At 34.9% G+C, this 22,584-nt stretch overlaps 1 protein-coding gene across 1 annotated transcript in view; it reads left to right on the forward strand.

Moving 5' to 3' along the window:
- ksh (transmembrane protein 167A-like protein ksh) overlaps nucleotides 1-22,584 on the forward strand; it is a 24,835-nt gene continuing 2,251 nt past the window's right edge. Inside the window, exons 1-3 of the mRNA XM_076475726.1 lie at nucleotides 1-161; nucleotides 18,405-18,514; nucleotides 21,516-21,550. Coding sequence (XP_076331841.1) covers nucleotides 159-161; nucleotides 18,405-18,514; nucleotides 21,516-21,550 — 148 coding nt within the window. The 5' untranslated portion in view covers nucleotides 1-158. The remainder of the gene's footprint in view (nucleotides 162-18,404; nucleotides 18,515-21,515; nucleotides 21,551-22,584) is intronic.

A 22,584-nucleotide genomic window follows, 5' to 3' on the forward strand; every position in this document is an offset into this window, starting at 1 on the left:
GACGCGTAGTACCACCAGGTGAAGAGAATAATATTATACGTATCAAAGCGTATAGTGTAGATATAATACTGTGATGCTACGTTATTGCCAACTGAGCTTAGTGATGTGATTGATGTTAATAATATTATTTTATCTTAAAACAATTTCACATTCATGAGATGGTAAGATATAGATTTGAAGTTAAAAATAAGTAAAATTAATATCTTAATTAACCTAACAACGTATGCTGTACTGTAAACGAATTGGTAGCATTGGTCTAGGCTGTAATAATTACACGTTTGATAATCTAAAATATTTTTAAATCGTATTCTGTTACTAACGTTAGTAACATAAATCGTGGTTATTTGTGTAGAAATTATAGGTAAGCTGTCTTTTTAAATTGTATGATAATTTGGTTGACTGCATTACACTTAACATTGTTATTATATATACATATATATCGGTACTAGTTGCCTTACAGACTAGCACTGTAACAGATTAGCTTTACGAATCTATGACATTGACATGGTGCTGATAAGGTAGTGTTAGTGAATGTATGATACATTTATTAGTTGAGGTGTTTTTCGAAATATTTATGCATTTAAAACTGTTAGCTCCATAAATTAAGTTATAATTAATTATCATATATTATTAATGACTAACGTTGTTACACTATGTTGTTACGTATTTTGCAATGCCGTTGAAATGATGCTTTATAACAGTATACGTAATTTAAAAGAAATTATAATGTGATAAGAAAAGGTGTACTATAAAAATATTTGGTTGTTGAGCATTTGTAATATAGTTTTAAGAAGCAACAGGCTGTTGATTTCTGAATTACTGAAGTAATTGGAAATGGAATTCTTTATTATATGATAAAATTACATGAACTTGTTTTTCTAATGCATTTGTTACTCCTTTAAACCACAACATGAAAAATCATCTAAAGATTCTTTAATTATTCAACTCCCATTATAATTCTTGTAAAATAATGTAAATTATAAATATTGTATTGTGTTTTAGCACTATAAAAAACAGTTTCATCACTAATGGACACTGTAAGAGGAGAACACTATAAAAAAAAGTAAAATTGATAGACTCTGACATGATAAAATTAAAGTCTTAATATTGTAACTGATTTCATTTTGTTGAATAATGGTGAAAGGAATGTTTTTTATTTGTATGGAAAGTTATGTGATTAGTAACATATTAATTATTGTTTTATTTTATGGCAAACACCTGCATGATGCACATTTTACATTAAGATGATTTTTAAATGGTGAATTTTAAGTATTTCATTGAATCTGAGGTTTATATATCACAGGTTTTTGATTAGACCACCAATAATAATTGGCTGTATCTTAAAGAGAGTACATTGTCAGAATATATAATATTGTAGCTTTTTTTACATAAAGATGTTCTTCATACAGTTTTCTTCAACACACAATTACTGTACAGTTTATTGTAAAAATAAGGTTTGTCTTGGCTAACTGTAATCACCCCAAAAATTTGATATTTTTAGGGGAAAATACACCTTTCACTACAATGGTATATAGTCATTTGTTTATATACACTGTGGGGTGCACATTATTATTATATGTATATATATTAGTACTAGGTCATATATACACACACACAAATATATATATAGCTATTGACAAACTATGATGTAAAGTACGGTAGTTTTGGTATCAAATCTGATCAATAAATTGTATAAAAACTTGAGAAGGTTCAAATTCTTAGATAAGTATCTTTCAAAGTGCTAATGCTTACCATCTTTCATGGCATTTAAAATTGAAATTAGTTGTATACTTTTTGAAATCTGTTTGAACAGGGTAGGTTTATTTTATTGAAAATAATTTAGCAAATTTATAATATTTTCCAGTGGTGACGTTTGTACTTTAACTGTGACTTTTAACTGATATTTTTATAGTAATTTTCAAAAGATATAATTTTTTGTTTGAAAGATAGAATTTAAAGTAATGATACCTTTTAGTGTTTAGGTGTAGAGAACTTATTCTATTGTAAATACTGTATGTTTTAATTATTTTTAGTTTCTAGCAATTACTGAAGGAGAATAAACATTTACAATATATATGACAAACATCTTCAGATACATTTTTAAAGCTCTATATATTTCCTTATATATGAATACTATAATAATACAGTACTTTATTGGACATTTTAAAACTGTATTTTTTTTTCATGTGGCTGATATACACATCTCAACATGTATTAGTGAACACCCATGATTATTTTATTAAATGTGATAGCAGCTCACTATGGTGTGTTCAAGAAGTCATCAGATTTTTGCAAGGAAATATGTTAAATACCTTTTGTATTATATGGTAATCTTGTTGCTTAGTCCTTGTTCTGTACATTTGTTTAATGTTTGATAATTTTCCACGGTTACTTATTTTTAAAATAAATTTTCTGTAATGTTTTTACTTAGTTCATGTCAGTATGGTAACTTGGTTGAAGGAAAATTAAATATGTAATTATGATTATCAGACAATATCATTAGATTACCAGGATTGTATTTTTAGGTCATGCTTCCATAACAGATTTGATTAATTATTTCAAATCCACGCTAACATTAAAAAAGTCTATTGATATTTAGTAATTAAGTTCATTTATTTGTCAAATTAAGTCTTAAATGCCACTTTGTTTGTACTTGAAATGTATTGTATTTAAGAGCTGTACACTAAGTGTTTAACACTATATGGCATATTCAACAAAAGGTAACAGTGATTTTGGGAAAATGATTTTGTACTCAGTAAACATGTGAGAGATTAGTCCAGTCAACTTATATATATATGTTCTTGCTTTTGAATCAGAAGCCTTCATCAAGTGCATGTACAGGGTATTCTGTAAGCCCCTACCCATCCGTATGTTGTTATGTTATATTCAATTATGCATGTATTATAAATTGTTTCCAGACAAATGGATAGGTTGTGGTTCTGTAACATCCCCGGCAACCATGAAATGGCCTGCAAGAAGTCCGAACTTGACAACATGTGATAACTCTCTTAGGAGATACATAAAGGACATTGTGTCTAAACAACGTTATAATTCTAATGATGAGTTGAAGGCAGCTGTTACCATAGCATTTGGAACAATAACCCCTGCTATGTTGAGGAAAATGTCTCACAGAACATGGCGTTGCATAATATTATGCAGCGAGAAAGAGGGACAGCACACAGATACACTTGATACATAAGATATATAGATGAGTAAGAACTTACGGGCCACCCTGTAGTTCTTAGGCCTGAATGTTGAATTTCAGTAACTAACTTACAGTTCCATTCTTGTTAAAAAAGTTTGCAACATTGTTTATTAACTAACTTAAAACAGTGAATGAAGTTGAAAAAAACAAAGATACTAGGATTAACATATTAGCATGAAAGTACAATAATTTATACCAGCATAACCATTACTACATCTTTAAGCAACTTAAGGTTATAAATGCTGGGTTGAGAAACTGATTGTAAGAGATAAATTAATGGGAGCATTTGAAACTTTGATCCATACAATGGCAGTTAGCTTTTTAAAAAAACTGTAAGAATACTTTTCAAATACAAGTTGAAGTAGAAAGTAGGCAGATATGTTTGAATCAAATCAAATATATTTACTGGATTGATTAACACATAGCATTGCAAGTTACACAAAACATAAGCTCTTGTACCTCAATTGCTAATCCTTTTTTTCAAATCTATTACTTTTTATTTCATGTAGACTTCAATGTCATCCTCTTTGTCTTATAAGTCTTCAGAGAATGATGCTGTTTTTCCAAGTTTTCTGAGAATAGCCCCCTTGATGTGGATTCCTGTACGTGGTGAGGGGATCTCCTAGGTAAGGTTCTGTACTTTCAGTTTACCTCCTCTGGGATCTAAACATCCACCTGCGTGTTTGTCGTGAGAGGTGACCCATGAAGGAGAGGAGAGTATTCTGGTGGTTGAGTGGTCCATCTCCACCACACCACTTTGGCATTGAACTCCTGTAGATGGGCAGTGGCCCCCCACTCAAGATCAATCAGCTAATCCATTTGGGCCAGGGTCAACTGAGTGTCAGCATAGAACATCCTCAACAAGTGTAGTGAACATTATGTCTGATACTGGTGTTCAGGTATAGTGCTCACGAAACCCTGGTGTCGCTGCAGTGACATTATATGGCACTGTAGTGCATCCCCTCTTAGGGCTTCATGGCGAGTTGGGTCAACGGGCACCAAAATATATTTTTTTTATTATGAATACCTCTCAAATAAAAAAAACAAACAAGCATGACAGCATAGAGAAAAATCCCACTACTGGCAAATGACCATGCATTGATGACTCTGTACCATTAAACTCACAACTTGAATTTGTCCTGCAATTTTTAATTATACATTCTTTAACTGAAAACCGCTTAGGGCAGATGTCTTTATTTTTTATTCAGAAGGGTTTAGAAGGGCTTGCTGGCTCTCCTAATCAGTAAAAAAAATTATGATCTCGGGACATTTTAGTGGAAACATCTTCATCACAACATTCCAAACTCCTCTTGAAATCAAAGGCCATTGGAGATATACCCATTGAGGTTACTCCTCATTTTACTTTGAATTCTTCCAGAGGAGTTATAGTTGAGAGGGATTTAAAGACCATTCCTGAGTCTGAGATCCTTGCAGGTTTCACCAGCTAAGGTGTTACAGCCGTGTGCCAATTTTTACTCTTTGGGAAGGGATTATTGAGCCAACATATGTTCTGATATTAACATTTATAACATCACGTCCTCCTACCACAATCAAGACAGGATATCTGAATTGTAAGGTACAGCATTATATTCCTAATCTTGTTAGATGTTTTTGTTGTCAATGATTTGGTCACTCGAAAACATCTAGCTATGTTTCCTTTATATATGCCCATTGTGCTGGTAAAGACCATGACACTTTTGAATGCCAACTAGAACTGCATTGTGTTCATTGTAATGGTCCACATCCTTCCTATTTTACTTCTTTCCCTAAATGGGTGGAAGAGAAAGAAGTACAATGTTTAAAACGGTTCACAGTTTCAGAGGTTTGGAAATTATTATTCCCAATTCCATCTCGGACTTATGCTGCTGTAATCCATTCCACTACTACTGTAGGAGTCCAGACAGACCTTTCCATGCCTCCTACAAAATCCTTAACAGTGCATCTTAATCTAGTACCCTCCAAAATCAACCAAGTTAATGAATCAGTATCAACTTCTGTCTCTGTCCTAACCACATTTTCTAGTCATTGCCCAACTTCACTTTGTTCAAGTTCAGGTGTTTCAGTGGGATCTTCCTCTTTTGACACCCAAAAAAATATAAACCATTCGTTCATGTCCTAAATCACTGGAACACATGTCTACAAACACTGACCTGCCTACTCGATCTAGAGCACTAGGGAATGACCGACTCACATCCAGTAAAGAAAAAAAGCACGGTCTTAAGCAGAAGGTCTCCTTGCCATATTCTCCTCCAAAATAAATAAAAATGACCACACTAATCCAATTGAACTGTCAAGGTTTTCAATCAAATGTCAATGACATCAAGGATTTGATTGACTATCATTCCAAATGCCTTTTTTTACAGAAAACATTTTTAAAACCTACTAATGCAGTCACAATTCAACAGTACTCCTTATACCAAATCCCCTCGGTGTGGATTCCTGTACGTGGTGAGGGGACCTCCCAGGGAAGGTTCTGTTCTATCTGGTTACCTTCTCTGGAATCTAAACATCCACCCACGTGTTTGCCGTGCATGGCGACCCGTGAAGGGGAGGAGAGGATCCTGCTGGTTGAGGGGTCCAACCCTAACACACCCAAAATGGTTGGAGGAAAAAGAGTTGCAGCGTTTGAAAATGACACATAGCATTAGTTATCCTGAGGCTCGGAAATTGCAGTCCACAACTCCATCTCGGATATATGCTGCTGCACTTCATTCCACAACTACAGTGGGAGTGCAGACAGATCTCTCTGTGCCTCCAAGAGAATCGTTTTCAAAACAAATGAAAAGCCTTATGACCTCCATGGTTAAAAAGGTTGATGAATCGATTTCCACACCTATCTCTGTTCCTCCCATACCTTCCAACAAACCTCAAGATCCACGTCCTTCAGTTTCAAATACAGGCATTTCTTCTGATACATCTTTTTCTCCCACCACAAGAGACAAAACAATTATTCGTTCACGTCCTCAGTCACTGGATTCCCCTTCCAATAACAAAAAACCTGCCCATCTGACCCAGAGCAGGATCCATGGAGGTTGATAGACCTCCTCCGACTAAAGACAGTAAAGAAAAAAGACGTGGTCGTAAACCGAAGGGTTCTCCAGCCACTTCACCTATCCGTTCTTAAAAATGGCCACCTTGATACAATGGAACTGTCGAGGTTTACGTTCTAATCTGGATGATATCAAAACGCTGATTGCTTCCTACCATCCTGTTTGTCTTTCTTTACAAGAAACATTTCTCAAAACTGCTGATACTGTCTCCATTCGGCAGTTTTCTCTGTACAGGAATGACAGGTTGTGTGATGGTCGAGTACATGGAGGGGTGGCACTGTTGGTTGATCAGCATGTGCCCACCCTGTCTTTGTCACTCAAAACACCCTTGGAGGCCGTAGCCATCCGTGTTTCCTTGGGTCATACCATCACTGTTTGTTCTCTGTACCTGTCCCCTGGAGAGACATATGATCAATCAGACCTTGATGCTCTCAGGGAAAGATCCCAAGATTCCTTCAAACTACCGTCCAATTGCTTTGACGAGCTGTCTCTGTAAGACATTAGAAAGGATGGTTAATGCTCGTCTTGTTTGGTTCCTTGAATCAAACAACCTCCTCTCGCCCACCCAGTGTGGGTTCCGTCGACAGCACTCCACCACAGACCACCTAATTCGTCTTGAAACATCTATCAGAGAAGCCTTTCTCAACCGCCAACATCTTGTATCAATATTCTTTGACATAGAGAAGGCTTACGACACAACATGGAGGTATGGCGTTTTGCGAGACCTCCATACATATGGGTTACGTGGCCATCTACCCATGTTTATTAAAAAAATTTTAATGGACAAGAGATTCCAAGTTCGTGTGGGTTCGACACTTTCCCGTTCTTTTGTACAGGAACTTGGAGTCCCTCAAGGCTGTGTATTGAGTGTTACACTCTTCAGTATAAAGATAAATGCCATCACTGAACAACTCCCTCTCACTGTTGCGAATGGGCTGTATGTCGACGACTTTCACATCTCATGTCAGTCATCAAACATGAGATATATTGAGCGGCAACTACAAACCGCCCTCAATTGTGTACGGAAGTGGACTCTGGTGAACGGCTTTAATTTCTCTCTCTCCAAAACTGTATGCCTGCACTTTTGCCATCGACGGGGTATTCACCCTGATCCTGAACTCCATATCGGTGAAGTTTTGCTGCCAGTGGTCCCGGAGACCAAGTTCTTGGGGCTTATCTTTGGTCGTAAACTGACCTTTATACCACACTTAAAGCAGCTTTGGGTCAAATGCACAAGAGCACTGAACATCCTCCGTATTCTCTCTTCTACCAGTTGGAGGGCAGATCGCTGTTCAATGTTAAAGGTATATCGTGCTCTTATTAGATCGAAACTCGATTATGGATCAATGGTCTATGGCTCTGCCAGACCCTCGGCCTTAAAGATGCTGGACCCCGTTTATCACCAAGGACTTCGACTCTGCACTGGGGCTTTCCGCACCTCTCCAGTTCAAAGCATATACATTGAATCTCATGAACCTTCTCTACACCTTCGTCGTTTGCAACTATCTTTACAATATACTTCAAAACTTCATTCCTTACCAAAACATCCCACCTGGGAATGTGTTTTCCTTTCTCGGTGGACAGTACTTTTTCAGAACAGACGATCTGTCATTGCTCCGTTTGGCCTTCGCATCCGGGAGCAATTGGATGAATTGGGTCTGTCCTTGGATAACATTGCAGATTCCACAGGTCGGCCCATCCCACCATGGCTTATTACAGCCCCCAAATGTGACCTTTCTTTCAATCACCTAAAAAAGGCAGATACTCCAGATTGGAAGTACCGTCTTTTATTCAATGAATATCTTTCAAACAATCATTCAGTTCTCATTTATACAGATGGTTCCAAATCAGGTAATTCAGTGGGCTCTGCTATGGTTTGCTGTGGTTCAGTAGTTGCATGCAGAATCCCCTCTACAGCTTCTGTGTTCACTGCTGAACTTTATGCCATATCTCTTGCCCTGGATCATATTGCAGCTGAGCAGTACTCCAACTGCACTATTTATACTGATTTGCTTAGTTCTATACTTGCCTTGGAATCGCTACACGTTAGCTCACATCCTATTCTCGCTGATATTCGAAACCGACTGGCCCATTTCTCATTAGCAGCTACTTCAATCCAGTTTTTCTGGATACCAGGCCATGTTGGTATTCGCGGGAAGAAGCTTGCAGACATGGTAGCTAAATATGTCTGCTTCAGCACCATCACTCCTATGCCTATTTCGTACATGGACTATGGTGTTGTCTTCAAGGCTCGGCTCCGTGCCAGCTGGCAGTCCACTTGGAATGAGCAACGTGATAACAAACTTTTTCAAATCAAACCCAAAATTGGACTTTGGCCATCTAGCTTCCGTAAAGTTCAGAAGGAGGAAGTTGTTCTCATTAGGCTACGCATTGGTAACAGTTTTTTAACTCATCATTTTCTTTTATCTGGAACTGATGCACCAATGTGAAGTTTGTGTAACACTCAAATCACTATCAGCCACGTTTTTACTTTCTTGCCATCGTTACAATTCTCAACGACGGCAATATTTTAAACATATTTTTTCCCAGGGTCAATCTGTAACATTGGACAGAGTTATTGGTGATGGTGACTCTGTCCACCTTGATAATGTTTTTAATTTTTTAATGGCCATTAACCTTTTTAATCTCATTTAAGTGTTGCATATTTATTCATTACACCTTTTTAATTGTGGTTCCTTTTTTACTGTTTTAATCTCTCTCCTTCAATTTGACATTGGACAATGGCCAGAACATTAAATAACTCGACACCAGGACTGGAAAGGCCAACTTCAGGTGACTAACGCTCCTGTTTGAACTACTCGTTAGTCATCCTGGCGAGTTGTTATTATACTTTTGCTGCATATCATTTCACACTTTTACTACTTAACTTTTTAGTACTGGCCATATTGACTCATAACCCGGAACCAGGACTGGAAAGACCAACTTCAGGTGACTGGCGGTGGTTTTTATACTTACCTGTTAGTCTTCCTGGCGGGTTATGATCATTACCATTCTGCTACTGGTAGTCCTTTACAACTTTGTTGACTGGATGTCATCATTGGTTTTTACGCCATTTCCTGTTTTAATTGCTGTTTTGTTTTTACCTTCATTTACTTTTACAAATTTTACTCCATTTACTTGACTTTTATCTTTTTACTTGACATTTGGCTACTCATTATTGCGATTTTGCTTTGTGTCTTTTAAAACTTCTATTCTTTTACATTTTGAAACTGGCTGCTATGACACATAACCCGGGAACCAGGACTGGAAAGGCCAACTTCAGGTGACTGATGGTGGTTCTTGAACTTACCTGTTAGTCTTCCTGGCAGGTTATGATCATTACCATTTTGCTAGAGTAAATACCTTACAACTTCTTATACTCTGCTTTCTCTCTTAACATTGTAGACTAGGTGTCAACATTGGTTTTATACTTTTTTTGTTTTACCTTCATTTCCATTTATGTCTTTTACTACATTTACTTTTATTTTTACATTTTCACCGGATGTTTGGGGCAGATAGCCTGCTGCTTTATGCCATAAAACACTAAATCAATCAATCAAAAAACCCTATTCTTAAACCTGGGAAGGATCCAAAGAATCCTTCGAATTTGGAGTCCAATTGCTTTGAGTTGTCTCGGTAAGACCTTAGAGAAGATAATTAATGCTCGTCTAGTTTGGTTCCTTGAATCAAACAACCTCTCACCTACTCAGTGTGGATTCCAACAACAGCGCTCCACCATGTACCACCTGATTCAACTTGAAACACCCATCAGAGAAGCCTTTCTCAAATAACATCTTTTATCAGTATTCTTTGACATTGAAAAGGCTTATGATACAACTTGGAGGTATGGCATTTTGCGAGACCTCCATATATGTAGGTTACGTAACCATTTATCCATTTTTATTAAACATTTTTTAATGGACAGGAGATTCTAAGTTCATGTGGGTTCAACACTTTTCTATTCTTTTCTACAGGAACTTGCAGTCCCTCAGAGCTGTGTTTTGAGTGTTACACTTTTCAGTATAAAGATTAATGCCATCACTGAACAACTCCCTCTTACTGTTGCAAACGGGCTCTATATCGACAACTTTCACATCTCGTGTCAGTCATTGAACAGGATGTATATTGAGTGGCAGCTACAGACTGCCCTCAGTAATTTACTGAAGTGGACCACAACAAACGGCTTTAATTTCTCTCTATCTAAAACTGGTTACTTGCACTTTTGCTTCCAATGGCATATTCATTCTGATCCTGGACTCTGTATCTGTGAAGTTGTGCTGCTTGTGGTCCTTGAGACAAAGTTCTTGAGGCTTATCTTTGACAATAAGCTGACCTTTATACCACATATCAAGCAGCTTGGGTCAAATGTACAAGAGCACTGAACATCCTCTGTGTCCTATCTTCCACCACCTGGGGAGTGGATCGATGTTCTTTGCTAAAGATATATCATGCTCTTATTCATTCGAAACTTGACTATGGACCACTGGTTTATGGCTCTGTCAAGAACCTTGACCTTAAAAATGTTGGGCCCCTTTTGTCATCAAGAATGTCAGCTCTGCATTAGGGCTTTCTGCACTTCATGAGTTTAGATCTTATGCATGGAGTCTCACAAACCTTTTCAGAATAGACGATCTTCCATTGCTCCTTTTGGCCTTCATATCCAGGCACAGTTGGTTGAATTGGGTCTGTCTTTGAATAACATTGCTGTATCCACTGGTCAGGCCATCCCACCATGGCTTTGTATGGTCCTCCAATGTGACCTATCTTTAAGTCATCTGAGAAAAGCAGACACTCCTGATTGAAAATATTGTCTGTTATTTGCTGAACATCTTTCAAACCATCCTACCACTCCTATTTATACAGATGGTTCAAAATCAGGCGACTCTGTGGGCTCAGCCATGGTTTGTCGTGGTTCGGTGGTTACATACAGAATCCTCTCTATAGCTTCTGTGTTCACTATTGAACTGAATGCCATTTCTTTTGCCCTGGATCACATAGAAGCTAAGCAGTATTCAAACTGCATTATTTACACTGACTCACTTAGTTCTCTACTGGCTCTGGAATTGCTTCACATTAGTTCACACCCTGCTCTTGCCAATATTCAAAACCAACTGGCCCAATTATCTTTAACATCTACTTCTATCCATGTTTTCTGGATATCGGGTCATGTTGGTATTTGTGGGAACAAGCTTGCTGATGTCCCAGCAAAATCTGTTTGCTCTGGCACTATCACCACTGTGTATGTTCCATACATGGACTATGGTACTGTATTCAAGGCTCAACTCCAAGCCAGTTGGCAGTCGACTTGAAATGAGCAACGTGACAACAAGCTTTTCCAAATAAAACCCTATATTGGACTTTAGCCATCATAAGAATCAGAAAAAAGTTGTTCTAACTAGACTATGCATTGGTCACAGTTTTTTAACTCATTGTTTTCTTTTATCTGAAATTGATGCACCATTGTGTGGTCTGTGTGATACTCAAGTCACAGTAAACCACGTTTTACTTTCTTGCCGTTGTTATGACTCTCAACGATGGTGCCATTTTCATTATATTCTGTCCCAAGGTTTGTCCATAATGTTAAACAGTGTTATTGGTGATGGTGACACTGTCCATCTTGGAAATGTTTTTAGTTTTTTAAAGGCCATCAATTTTTTTAATGCTATTTAAGTTTTTTAATTTATACATTAGACCTTTTTTTTTTAATGAGATTCCCTTTTAAGAATCAAAGTACGTCTAGTTCCTTTTGAAATTAGAAAATGGCCGTAAAGTCAAATAACTTGAAACCAGGACTGGAAAGGCCAACTTCAGGTGACTGACGGTGGTTTGTGTACCTATGTGTTAGTCTTTCTGGCAAGTTAGGATAATTACCATTATACTACAGAAAGTCCTCTACAACTTGTGTTACTGTAGTTTTTCTCTTAATGCTGTAGACTAGATGTAAACATTGGTTTTATGCTTTTTTTTTCAACTTTGTTTTATTTTACTTTAATTTCCTTTTACGAATTTCCTAATTTTACTTTAATTTTAACTTTTTACTGGATGTTTGGCACAGATAGCCTAGCTGCTTTGTGCCATAAAACACCAAATCAACCAACCAACTCTATCACCTGTCTCTGTTTATTTTTTTGGATACCAGGTCATATTGGTATTCATGGGGTTGATAGAGTGGCAAAGTCCATTTACTCTGGCTCTATCGCCACCGTACCTGTTCCATACATGGACTATGATCCAGTTATCAAAACCTAACTGTACACCAGTTGGCAGTTGACCTAGAGTGAGCAATGTAATAATAAGCTTTTTCAAATCAAGCCTTCTTTAACCATCTTGTTTCTGTAAAGATCAAAGGGAGGAAGTTGTTTTGGCTAGACTATGCATTGGTCACAGTTTTATAACTCACCACTTCCTTTTATCTGGTACTGATACACCAGTATGTAGCCTGTGTGGCACTCAAGTCACAATCGTACATATTTTATTATCATGATGTCTTTACAACCAAGAATGATGGCACCATTTTGAACATATTTTTAAGGTAGGTTTGCCCTTGACATTAACCAATGTCATAGGTGATACTGGCTGCCTCACTCATGTTTTTACAATTTTAAGAGCTGTTGATCTTTATAACTTAATTTAAGGCTTTTATTGGACTCTACACTGTTTTAGCATGATTTCCTTTACACATTTTAATTTTATTTTGACCTGAACCCAGGACTGGAATGGCCAACTTCAGGTAACTGACAGCAAGTTTAAACTTAATGCTTCAGTCTTCCTAGCAGGTCTTAATTTTACCTTAATTTCTGTATATCATTATATACATCTTGTTTGGCACAGATAGCCTAGTAGCTTTGTGCCAATAAACATGAAATACCTACCCACCTACCTTCTCAGAATAGCTTTGATCTTACCACTGTACCTGTTTTTTGGCAGCAAAGGTCCACAGAAACATCCACTGATGTTGATATCATCCCCTTCACTTAAAGATGCATCAGTAGTTGTAACAAGCCAGATGATCATTATCATTCATTCTGTGTGGTTTATGTTTGGAGTACGGTAGAGTAATGCTTAGCATTTATAGCAGCATTCACTGTAGAAAATGGGAGGACCAAACATGGCTAAACAAACATTCAGGAAATTTTCATCCCAAGCTATGAAGAGCTTTTTGTAACTTCTAGTAAGAGCAGCATTTTGACTTTCAGGAATTTTTTTTTTAATCAAGACAATAAATCTTTCACTTACTGGTTATCAATATACTATGTGTTGTTTAATGATGTTAAGATATTGTGTATCATTAGTTTAGTTAATTTCATCAAAAACAAAAGTTTGAGTTGTGAGTGAGTAAATATTGAATCTATTGAACTGATATTTTTTCTTCATTGATAGCCAATTTTTAAGTAACATGTTGAGAATCTTCATCAGTGGGAAAGTGAAATATTTACAGCTTTACTGGACTTATTTCAGTAAACAGCACATCATTCAGCTGATATTTTGCCATTTAACTGGGTCACTTTTGTCCAATACACATCTATTTTTTGCTTCCTCTCTGCATTTTCTACGTGTAATTATTTTGTAATGGGAAGGTATGATTTCCACGGTTTCTGAGGCAGGACATTAGAGATCTGCAGTATCCACTTTGTTTTTTACTAGTGTTAGTAGCAGTAGTTTCTTGTCTTTACTTGTTATAAGTAGTAATCTCTCTACTTTCTTTTAAAATGTTGCATTGCAAACACATGAGAAGAGTGCCCTATTGGTTCCTGTATTTCTTTTACTTTTTTCGAATATTGATATCTTAAAGATGTTTTTTCTTCCACTGTTTTTCACAAAGTTGCTATTGAACAACAGTTCAGTTATTACTGTTTTGTTATATTTTAACTGTTATGCACGATTTAAAAGTTTCTACAAACTCAGTAATAACTTCATAATTCCATGCATGTGTTACTTTTTTAAAAATCAAAGGCAAAATATCTGTCTTGATTGGCTGTAACCCCCTGCTGTGGACGTCAGCTTATCCATTTCAAGACTAATCAGCACAGCTTGGGTCAGCTAACCAAAGAAATACATTTAAACTTCTTGTACTACTGATGCATGTATCATATTTGTAGGTTTTGGGACCATTTTTAATTAACCATAAATTAATTTAAATAATATGACTGTGCGTAATTTGTGAATGAAATGAAATAAATATATTTAGGCCTTTTATGATTTTATGAGCATACTTAGAAAAGGGGAAAAAAAATTGTAGTTTATTGAGTTTTTGCCTTGTTTATAGTAGTAGTTCAAACAATTGATATATGTGCTGTGGAATAATTTTCCACTTTACAAGTATGACTTTGTATAAAATAAGCCTATCACAACTTTAGCCAGTACTGCCAATTTACAAGTGTCCAAGGGGATAATTACAGTAGACCAAATGTGTCATCTTGCGCTTAGTATAATGTTTGCTAAATATTTGTCTAATTAACCCACTGGTTTACGTCAACTTTTATCTTAAGAGTTTTAAAGGGAACTTCAAAGATTTTATTTATGACCTGCTAACAATATTTTTTATAGATCATTGAGTAGTAGAAGTATTAGGAAATTTGAAGTTGGTTAACGTTCAGGCCAGTATTTAAAGAAGATATTAAACATTGTTGAGGCAATTATAGGCCAGTTAGTTTTACATTAGTAATTGGAAAGGTTTGGACAGTTTGATTAAAGATACATTGAAGAGTCACTTAAAGCAGTTTGAAAGTGTTGAAGAGTCAGCATGGTTTCATTAAATAAAAATCTTTTTTTTTTAACAAATCTTCATTGAGGATGTTACAAAAGCTAATGAAGGAAATACTGTGGATTTAGTTTACTTTGATTTTCATAAAGCATTTTAATAGGTACTTCACAAAAGACCTGCTAATAAATTGAATAGAAAATTGGCTGGAGAGTAGAATGCAGCAAGTAGTAGTAAATGGAGTTGGATCTGACTAGATCATAGTTAAAGCAATGTGCTTCAGGGCTCTGTGCTGGGTTCTCTGATGTTTGTTATTGATACTAATGATATTGACTAACAAAATTTTGTACTTTGCAGGTGACATAAAGATTTTTTGGATAACTGTACCAAAGATGCTGCAAACTTAAAAGAACATTTAGATCACATGATGCATTATGCTACTACGAGGTCTGTTAAAAAAATACGTGGACTAATGTCATAAAACAAAATGTACTTTATTTAGAAGTTACAGGTCTGGGACCCCTTCAAAGTACTCTCCTCCCCAACGCACACACTTATCCCAACAGTGTTTCCACTTGTTGAAACAGTTCTGGTACGCTTCTTTTATAATGTCCTCCAGCTCCTTCGTCGCATTTGCCTTAATCTTGGGAATCGTCTCAAATCTTCTTCCTTTCAAGGGTCTGTTGAGTTTGAGGAACAAGAAAAAATCGCAAGGAGCAAGGTCAGGTGAGTAGGGGGGTGGGGAAGAACAGTGCTCGAGTGTTTGGCCAAAAACTCACGAGTTCTGAGGGCTGAATTTCGCAGCAACGGGGTGCATCTTCAATTTTTTGGTCAAAATCTCGTAACAAGATCCAACTGATATCCCACACTCTTCAGCAAGCTCCCTGACAGTCAGACGTCAATTTGCTCGCACCAGGGTGTTGATTTTGTTGACGTGTGGGTCGTCAGTTGACGTGGAAGGACGTCCAGGACGCTCATCATCTTCAATAGACTGTCGACCATCCTTAAAACGTTCATGCCACTTGAAACATGCCGTACGCTTCATAGCAACATCACCGTAAGCCGTGTTAAGCATAGCAAAAGTTTCAGTCGCAGATTTTCCAAGTTTAACACAAAATTTCACAGCAAGTCATTGCTCCTTCAGGTCTTCATTCTGAAATCTGCCAAACGAAAAAATCGCACTTCACTTAAAACTGCGTAGCTAATACACAAATGAAGATATCTGCAATCGGGAAATGGCGTCGTAATCAGCTGATCTGTGCGAACCTAGCGACACGAAGCGGATTCCCCTGGAACCAACTGGAGCCGCCCAATTCAAACAGTCCGCGTATTTTTTGAACAACCCTCGTATGTGGCAGATGATGTTTATCTATCCAAATTGTAAGGTTAAGCACGTGGATTTTCACAGCTCAAATCATTCTTATAATTTAAATGGAAAAACATGAAAAACTGGTTGAAGAAAAACAATCTTGATGGTGTGATAAAAATCAAGTAACCTAAACAGTGTATTGTAGCTAGCAGTATGGGTAATAGGATATTGGGTAGCATTTATAGAAATATTTAATACACAAAAGAGATATTGTTTCACCATACATATCACTTATAAGTCCTCATTTAGAGTATTGTGACAGAAGGAATTGAATTGAGGTGTTTAAGTTTATTAAAGGTGTTGATAATATATATATCTATCAAACTTTTTGCACTTAGCAGTGAAAACAATAGCACAAGGGGTCATAAGTTCAAATTTTAACAGCATGGGAGTCATCTGCACTTTAGACAGTATTACTTTTCTAACAGAGTGGTTGGCTTTTGGAATGAGTTGCCTTCAAGGGTGGTAGAGGTAAAATATTTAACTGATTTCGTGAAAGTTTGGATGAATACATGATTAGTAGAGGGTGTTTATTGTTGGGAGCTGGAAGGGACATCCTTGATGGGCTAATAAATTCCTTTTTGTCCCTTTGAAGTTTTATGAATTTTAGGTATCTTGATCATGTTTATTATTTTTATAAATATGTCCATGAGCTTAATGTTACTTGCAAATTATGATGTCTTATTAGTGTTATTATTAATGTGAATAAGAAATAGCAGATCAAAAGACTGAACCCTAAAACAGTATTAACATGTCCAGTTTGACTGGAATACATTACTAACAGGCTTGTTCTTATGAAATATTTGCCTTTTTATGCATAAAAAATATTGAATGTTAATTTTAACACTAGTAACTGGTTTTTATTATGTATTAGCTTGTCTAAAATTTTCTATATAGACTGGAAATGTTTTTTTCCACATTTTTGTTGAATTGTTAGTAAGAATGTATGTGAAAAATAAATCTGAAATGCTGTTTTTTTACATGTCACTGATTTTGAGCCCAAAATGAACAAATTAATAAGAATATAGAAAAAAAAACATCTATAGTTTATGTGAGATTTATCACAGATTGTTAAGTCTATTGATTTTTTAGTGCTTTACCAGATTTCAATATTTAAACCATAATTTTAACAAGTTACAAATGCATTTTAATTAACTGTTAGACAGCAGAAATGATGTAGGTAGCAGTGTCAATTGATTATGGCTTCCATTTAAGGGTTAACCATCCATATTTTTAACTAGACTTTACTCCCAACCCTTACTAATATATTTTATCCTTAATGTGATACCTTTATCAAGTCCACATCCATTCTATTGTTCAGGTGCTAATTAACATCCTCATAAAGAAATAACAGCATAGTAAGACAGTATTTTTTTTTTGAATCCATGCTGGCTTTTTAGTTTATATCGTATTTTGCTAAATGACTCTTTTAAAGGTTGTTTTATCAGACTAAAAGTTTTTCCACTCCTAAAGTAAGATTGGTATATAATTCCCATGGTAACTCTTATCACCTTCTTTAAAGATAAGGATACACTTAGAATTTTTTCAATTCCCTCTATCAATTGATCAACTAAAAATGAAGAAGAAAAGCTCACATACCTATCTTGAACCTCCTTTAAAATCTTGAGAGAGACCCTGTCTGACTCTGGTGCTTTATCTGTTTGTTGTTTCTCAGTTTTAGCATTTACTAAGGAATTAATATCTACATGATTCATATCAAGTTCACTGTTTCCTATGTAATAGTGAGAATCAGGAATATTGCAAACATTTGAGACAAAAGAAGAAAAATCTTTAAAATCTGTCACCTCAGAGTATTCAATAAAAATCTTGCCATCAGAATCCTTTGAGGGCCCAGTCCATATTTTAACATTTTCTTACAATTAGCATACTTAAAAAAAAAAATTACTTTTAACCTTGTCCAATATGAGAAACAATAAAAGTTGATAATTGCTGAAACTAAAGTTTGAATATTCAAGCTAGATGGAAAAGACAGAAAAATTAAGGCACAGCTAATAATTTTATCTTGTTTATATCTGTAATTGAGCATTATTTGAAAACTTTGTGTTCTTCATTCTGTAGTCGGCACTTTTCAATTTCCAAAGTCTTCTCACGGTTGTACTTCTTTTGATCTGCACGTGTGCTTACATCAGATCAATTGTGCCTCGCCTCCTTGATAAAAACAAAGAAGGGTGAGTATGATAACACTTCCATGTACTTTCAGAAATGTGCTTTATTTCATTGAAACAAGATTGTTTGTACATTGTAAATATTATCCATATGCAGAGTATACAGATTTGCCTGTGAAAATCAGTTAAAAAATTGATAAATCCTCTGGCAGGATACTGGAATTGTATGTTACTAAACATTCATTGTCTTGAAAGCACCTTTTGATTTATTAGTCAAACTTTAACTTGAATTGCATGTAAGCTGTGTTTTCTTTTTATAAAATTTAATGCATATATTATGCATGTTTCATTAGAAAATTCAGTATTTTCATTGAAAACATGGTAAGTTTTAGATGTTTCAGGAAAATATTGTATAATTTGATATTATAAAATAGTATACATAGCATACAAGGAATATTTTGGACCATTTCTTAATAATTATGTTAACCAGTGTAAAAAAAAAAGCACAAAATTATGTAGGTTTGACTGGATTGTCAATAAAAGTTTGTTGTTACTTTAGGTCATATCCCATAGTTATACAGTAAGACCTATCTAAAGTGGAATCACACTGGACTGAATGAAATTTCCAACTTAGATAGTGAACACACATTTCCTTAATTGTATGTAATTTTTTAGCAGCACATTATACTTGCTCAACTCAAGGGAAGTAAGACTTTTGTAAATAAAGTTATTATACTGTTTATGCTAAATTTATTAGAATAAGAACAAAAATAGACATTCAAAATATACGCAAGTACACAAAATTTTAAATTTATTTGAAGAAGGTGTCCAATTTCAACTGTTTTGTTTTTTTATTGAGCTTTCTCATGCAGTTAAAAGAGAACGCCAATTCTACAGCCTTTTCGTAGAGTTCATTTTCTCCCTCCAATTTGATAGCGTTAATATAACTTAACACTTGCGATGAAATAGGAATTTCTTCACTATCTGTTCCATTTTGTTATTCTTCTGAATCACTCACACTGTTACCATCTTGCAATTCTATTATAGATTTTAAATCAGTTTCTGTCAAAACATTCTTGTCATCGTTCACAGAACATTCCACATTCACAGAATCATCTGCATCAATCTTCTTGATTAGAGTTTGGATTTCACCAGAATAGTCATAACAAACAATTTAAAATAAATTAGGGTATTTAGTAGCTTTTTTTAAAATTAGAGAAGATAGGAATTTATTTTTTCTGTGAGAATTATATAAAGAGTATAATTTTGTACTTAAAAGACAAATCATGAATCTAATTTAACTGCAAAAATTATGACAGCAGAAAAAAAACAAATATATGTAACCAATACTTACTGTAACAAAATTTCCAAGAATTTATTTATATTTAAAGACATTACTAATTAAATAAATTAATATTAATCAAAAACATTTTTTCCACCTTACTCAGGTTCTAATCCTACATACTTGTTGATAGATGAGGTAGGTGAAAGATAATGCTGCAAAATTTTGATATTTCCAGCTTGTACAGGTTTTACAGTATTAAGTTCTGCATGTATTTTATAGCAGAATGTGTAATTAAACATTGAAACATAATTTTCATTTACCTCATGCAATGTTTGTGTTGCTAAGCAATTCTTAAACTGTCATTAATGTGAGAATTTCGAGTGAATTGCGTTTTACTGGAAATTAGGTAGTATAGGTTGTGTATAGTGTAGAAATTCAAGTGTGCAAAGATTTATGTGATATGTTGTAATAGCTTAACCTATGTAAAATTATCCATGAAGGGTTAAGAAAATCCACTGATTTGAAGTTTCAAATGTGGCAATGCAAATGATAAGTCTCTAAAACTTTCTATATTAAGTTTCTAACTGGTCAAACTGTTAAAAGCTGTCATTGTAGTTTGGTTTATCAAGTACATGTAGTAATTTTTGCTGTTTGAAGTTTATCTTCTTTTAAATTCTGTTGTAATGTGTTTTCAATTTTTTGTGTGTGCTGTTTGTGTAAAATTAAGCACAAAAAACACAAGGTGTTATCTGTGCTCTGCCCACTTTGGGTATTGAAACCCAGTTTCTCATGGTGGAAGTCTGCAGATATAACCACTGTGCCACTTGGGGGCTTTGTGGACAAAATCTGGCCATTTGAAAAACAAATCCTTAAGGTTATTAAGGTTATTTTGTTTTCTAGTTTTATTGTTAATTTTAGTCTCAAGAAGAGATAGTTGAGCTATCTTATAAGCTTGGCTATAAATTAGCTCTTTATTTTGCAAGATTAATTCCTGGGAAATTAGATGTAAGGTTACAGGTCTGACACTTTTTAAAGAAATTAAGGAAGGTGAGCTCTTCTCATATTTTAAGTGAACTTTGTTATGTATGCTGTAAACCTTCAAATCTGAATGTCTATACCCTTTGCATATTGACTTTTAGGAAATTTTAGACTAATTATGAAACTCACCCAATATAGAATGATCTATATTTAATAATGATCAGTATAATGCACCAAGTTAAAATGATTTTAAATTTATCACAAAAGGTGTTTTATATTAAATTAGTAGTACATCAATTTCAGACATTTTAGCAAAATTCTTAACTTATAACTTCCATAAAAACTTTATAACTATGAAGTTTTATATTAGAATCGTTTAAAGATAACTTTATTAAGGTTTTAGGTACTCAAGCATATTAAATTTGTATTAACTTGATACTTTAAGCACAAGTTGTCAAACTTTAGGCAGGTTCTTGAATGGTTTTCCTATTAAAATTGTCAATGAAAATTTCAGACAGCTGAGAAGCACTGAATAATTTATCTTTTATTTAGGTAAGAAATTCTTGTTATTAAGGTAAAATTTGAAATTGCCTAATAAGACCCATCCTTAAATGTGCTTATAGGAACACTTTTCAAGTAATGAACTTCTTCCCTATTAAAAACAAAATTGAATAAACAGAGCAGTCCTCTCTTTATAATGTTGCATGCAGGATTACTGTGTAGGTTTTTCTATTCTTTGAAGTTGTTATAATTTGGATGTGAAGAAATGTATCAAGATTGTGAGCTTTTACTTTATTTCAGTTTTCTTGGGATCTTCTGGAAATGTGCCAGAATAGGTGAGTTTTGAAAAGAAAAAAAGTAACTTGTATGTTTTTATTATTAATTGTAATAGTATTCAAAAATATGTAGGTAAAGATACAAAACAAAGATAAGTGAAACAGTTTTCATATTAAAGAACATATAATAATGTCATGCCACTGTTCATGTTTTGTGCCTTTCTAGCAAAATCTAAATTGCATGTATTATTCACTTGTGTTCAAAATATTCATACATGAGACAAGATGGGTATGTATCCCTCTTAGTCAGTTATGCTATAGATGATCCTCAAACACATGTTGTTATAACTTTGTTGTGGTTCACTACAGTGGAAACAATTAGTATGACCTTCAAAGGTAAACTGGCCATTCACTTAATGCACAAAATATCAGTAAGGGCTAATTATAGAAATACTCTTCAGTGGTTTTGGTATATCTAGTGTTGACCCTTTTAAATTAAGTGGCTATTCTAATTAACTAGTTCCTTGAGATGCATCCATTGAAGGTTCATACCATTATGTGGATGAAAAATCCAAGCTGTGTTTCTAGTTAGTGGTGTGAGATATGATAGAGAAGCCAACAGGAGCAACCTGCAGTGTACAACCTATATCCTATTTCCTGAGGAGTGTGAAACAAATTATGTGAATAATTGTTTTGAAAACTTAGTAAACAACTGGTTCTGTTTAGAAGCAGCAGTTGTCTTAGTGACATGTTAGAAAAATTCAGATGGACCAGAACTGCTACATTGGGTGATTAGTTATCTTCATAGTGGTCGGTAATTTTAATGCCAAAAGAACTTTATATCTGAGGTACAAAAATTCCTTAATCACCAGCACAACTCAGGTTGTTCAGGCATCCTGAAAAAGCTAGGCTCAAGCCATGGTTGACTATTACCTTTGCATAGGAAAATAAAAGAGGAATCATCCATGTGGAAGATTGATCCAAAGAGATCTGTCCAACTTGTCTAAGATGCTTTGGAAAGAGGGTAATATGCACATTGACCTGCTCAACCTAAAAGAACACTTAGCACTACTAATCACATCAAGAAACTTATT

Source organism: Tachypleus tridentatus, chromosome 13 (assembly GCF_004210375.1).
Source record: "Tachypleus tridentatus isolate NWPU-2018 chromosome 13, ASM421037v1, whole genome shotgun sequence".
Taxonomy (NCBI): Eukaryota; Metazoa; Arthropoda; class Merostomata; order Xiphosura; family Limulidae; genus Tachypleus; species Tachypleus tridentatus.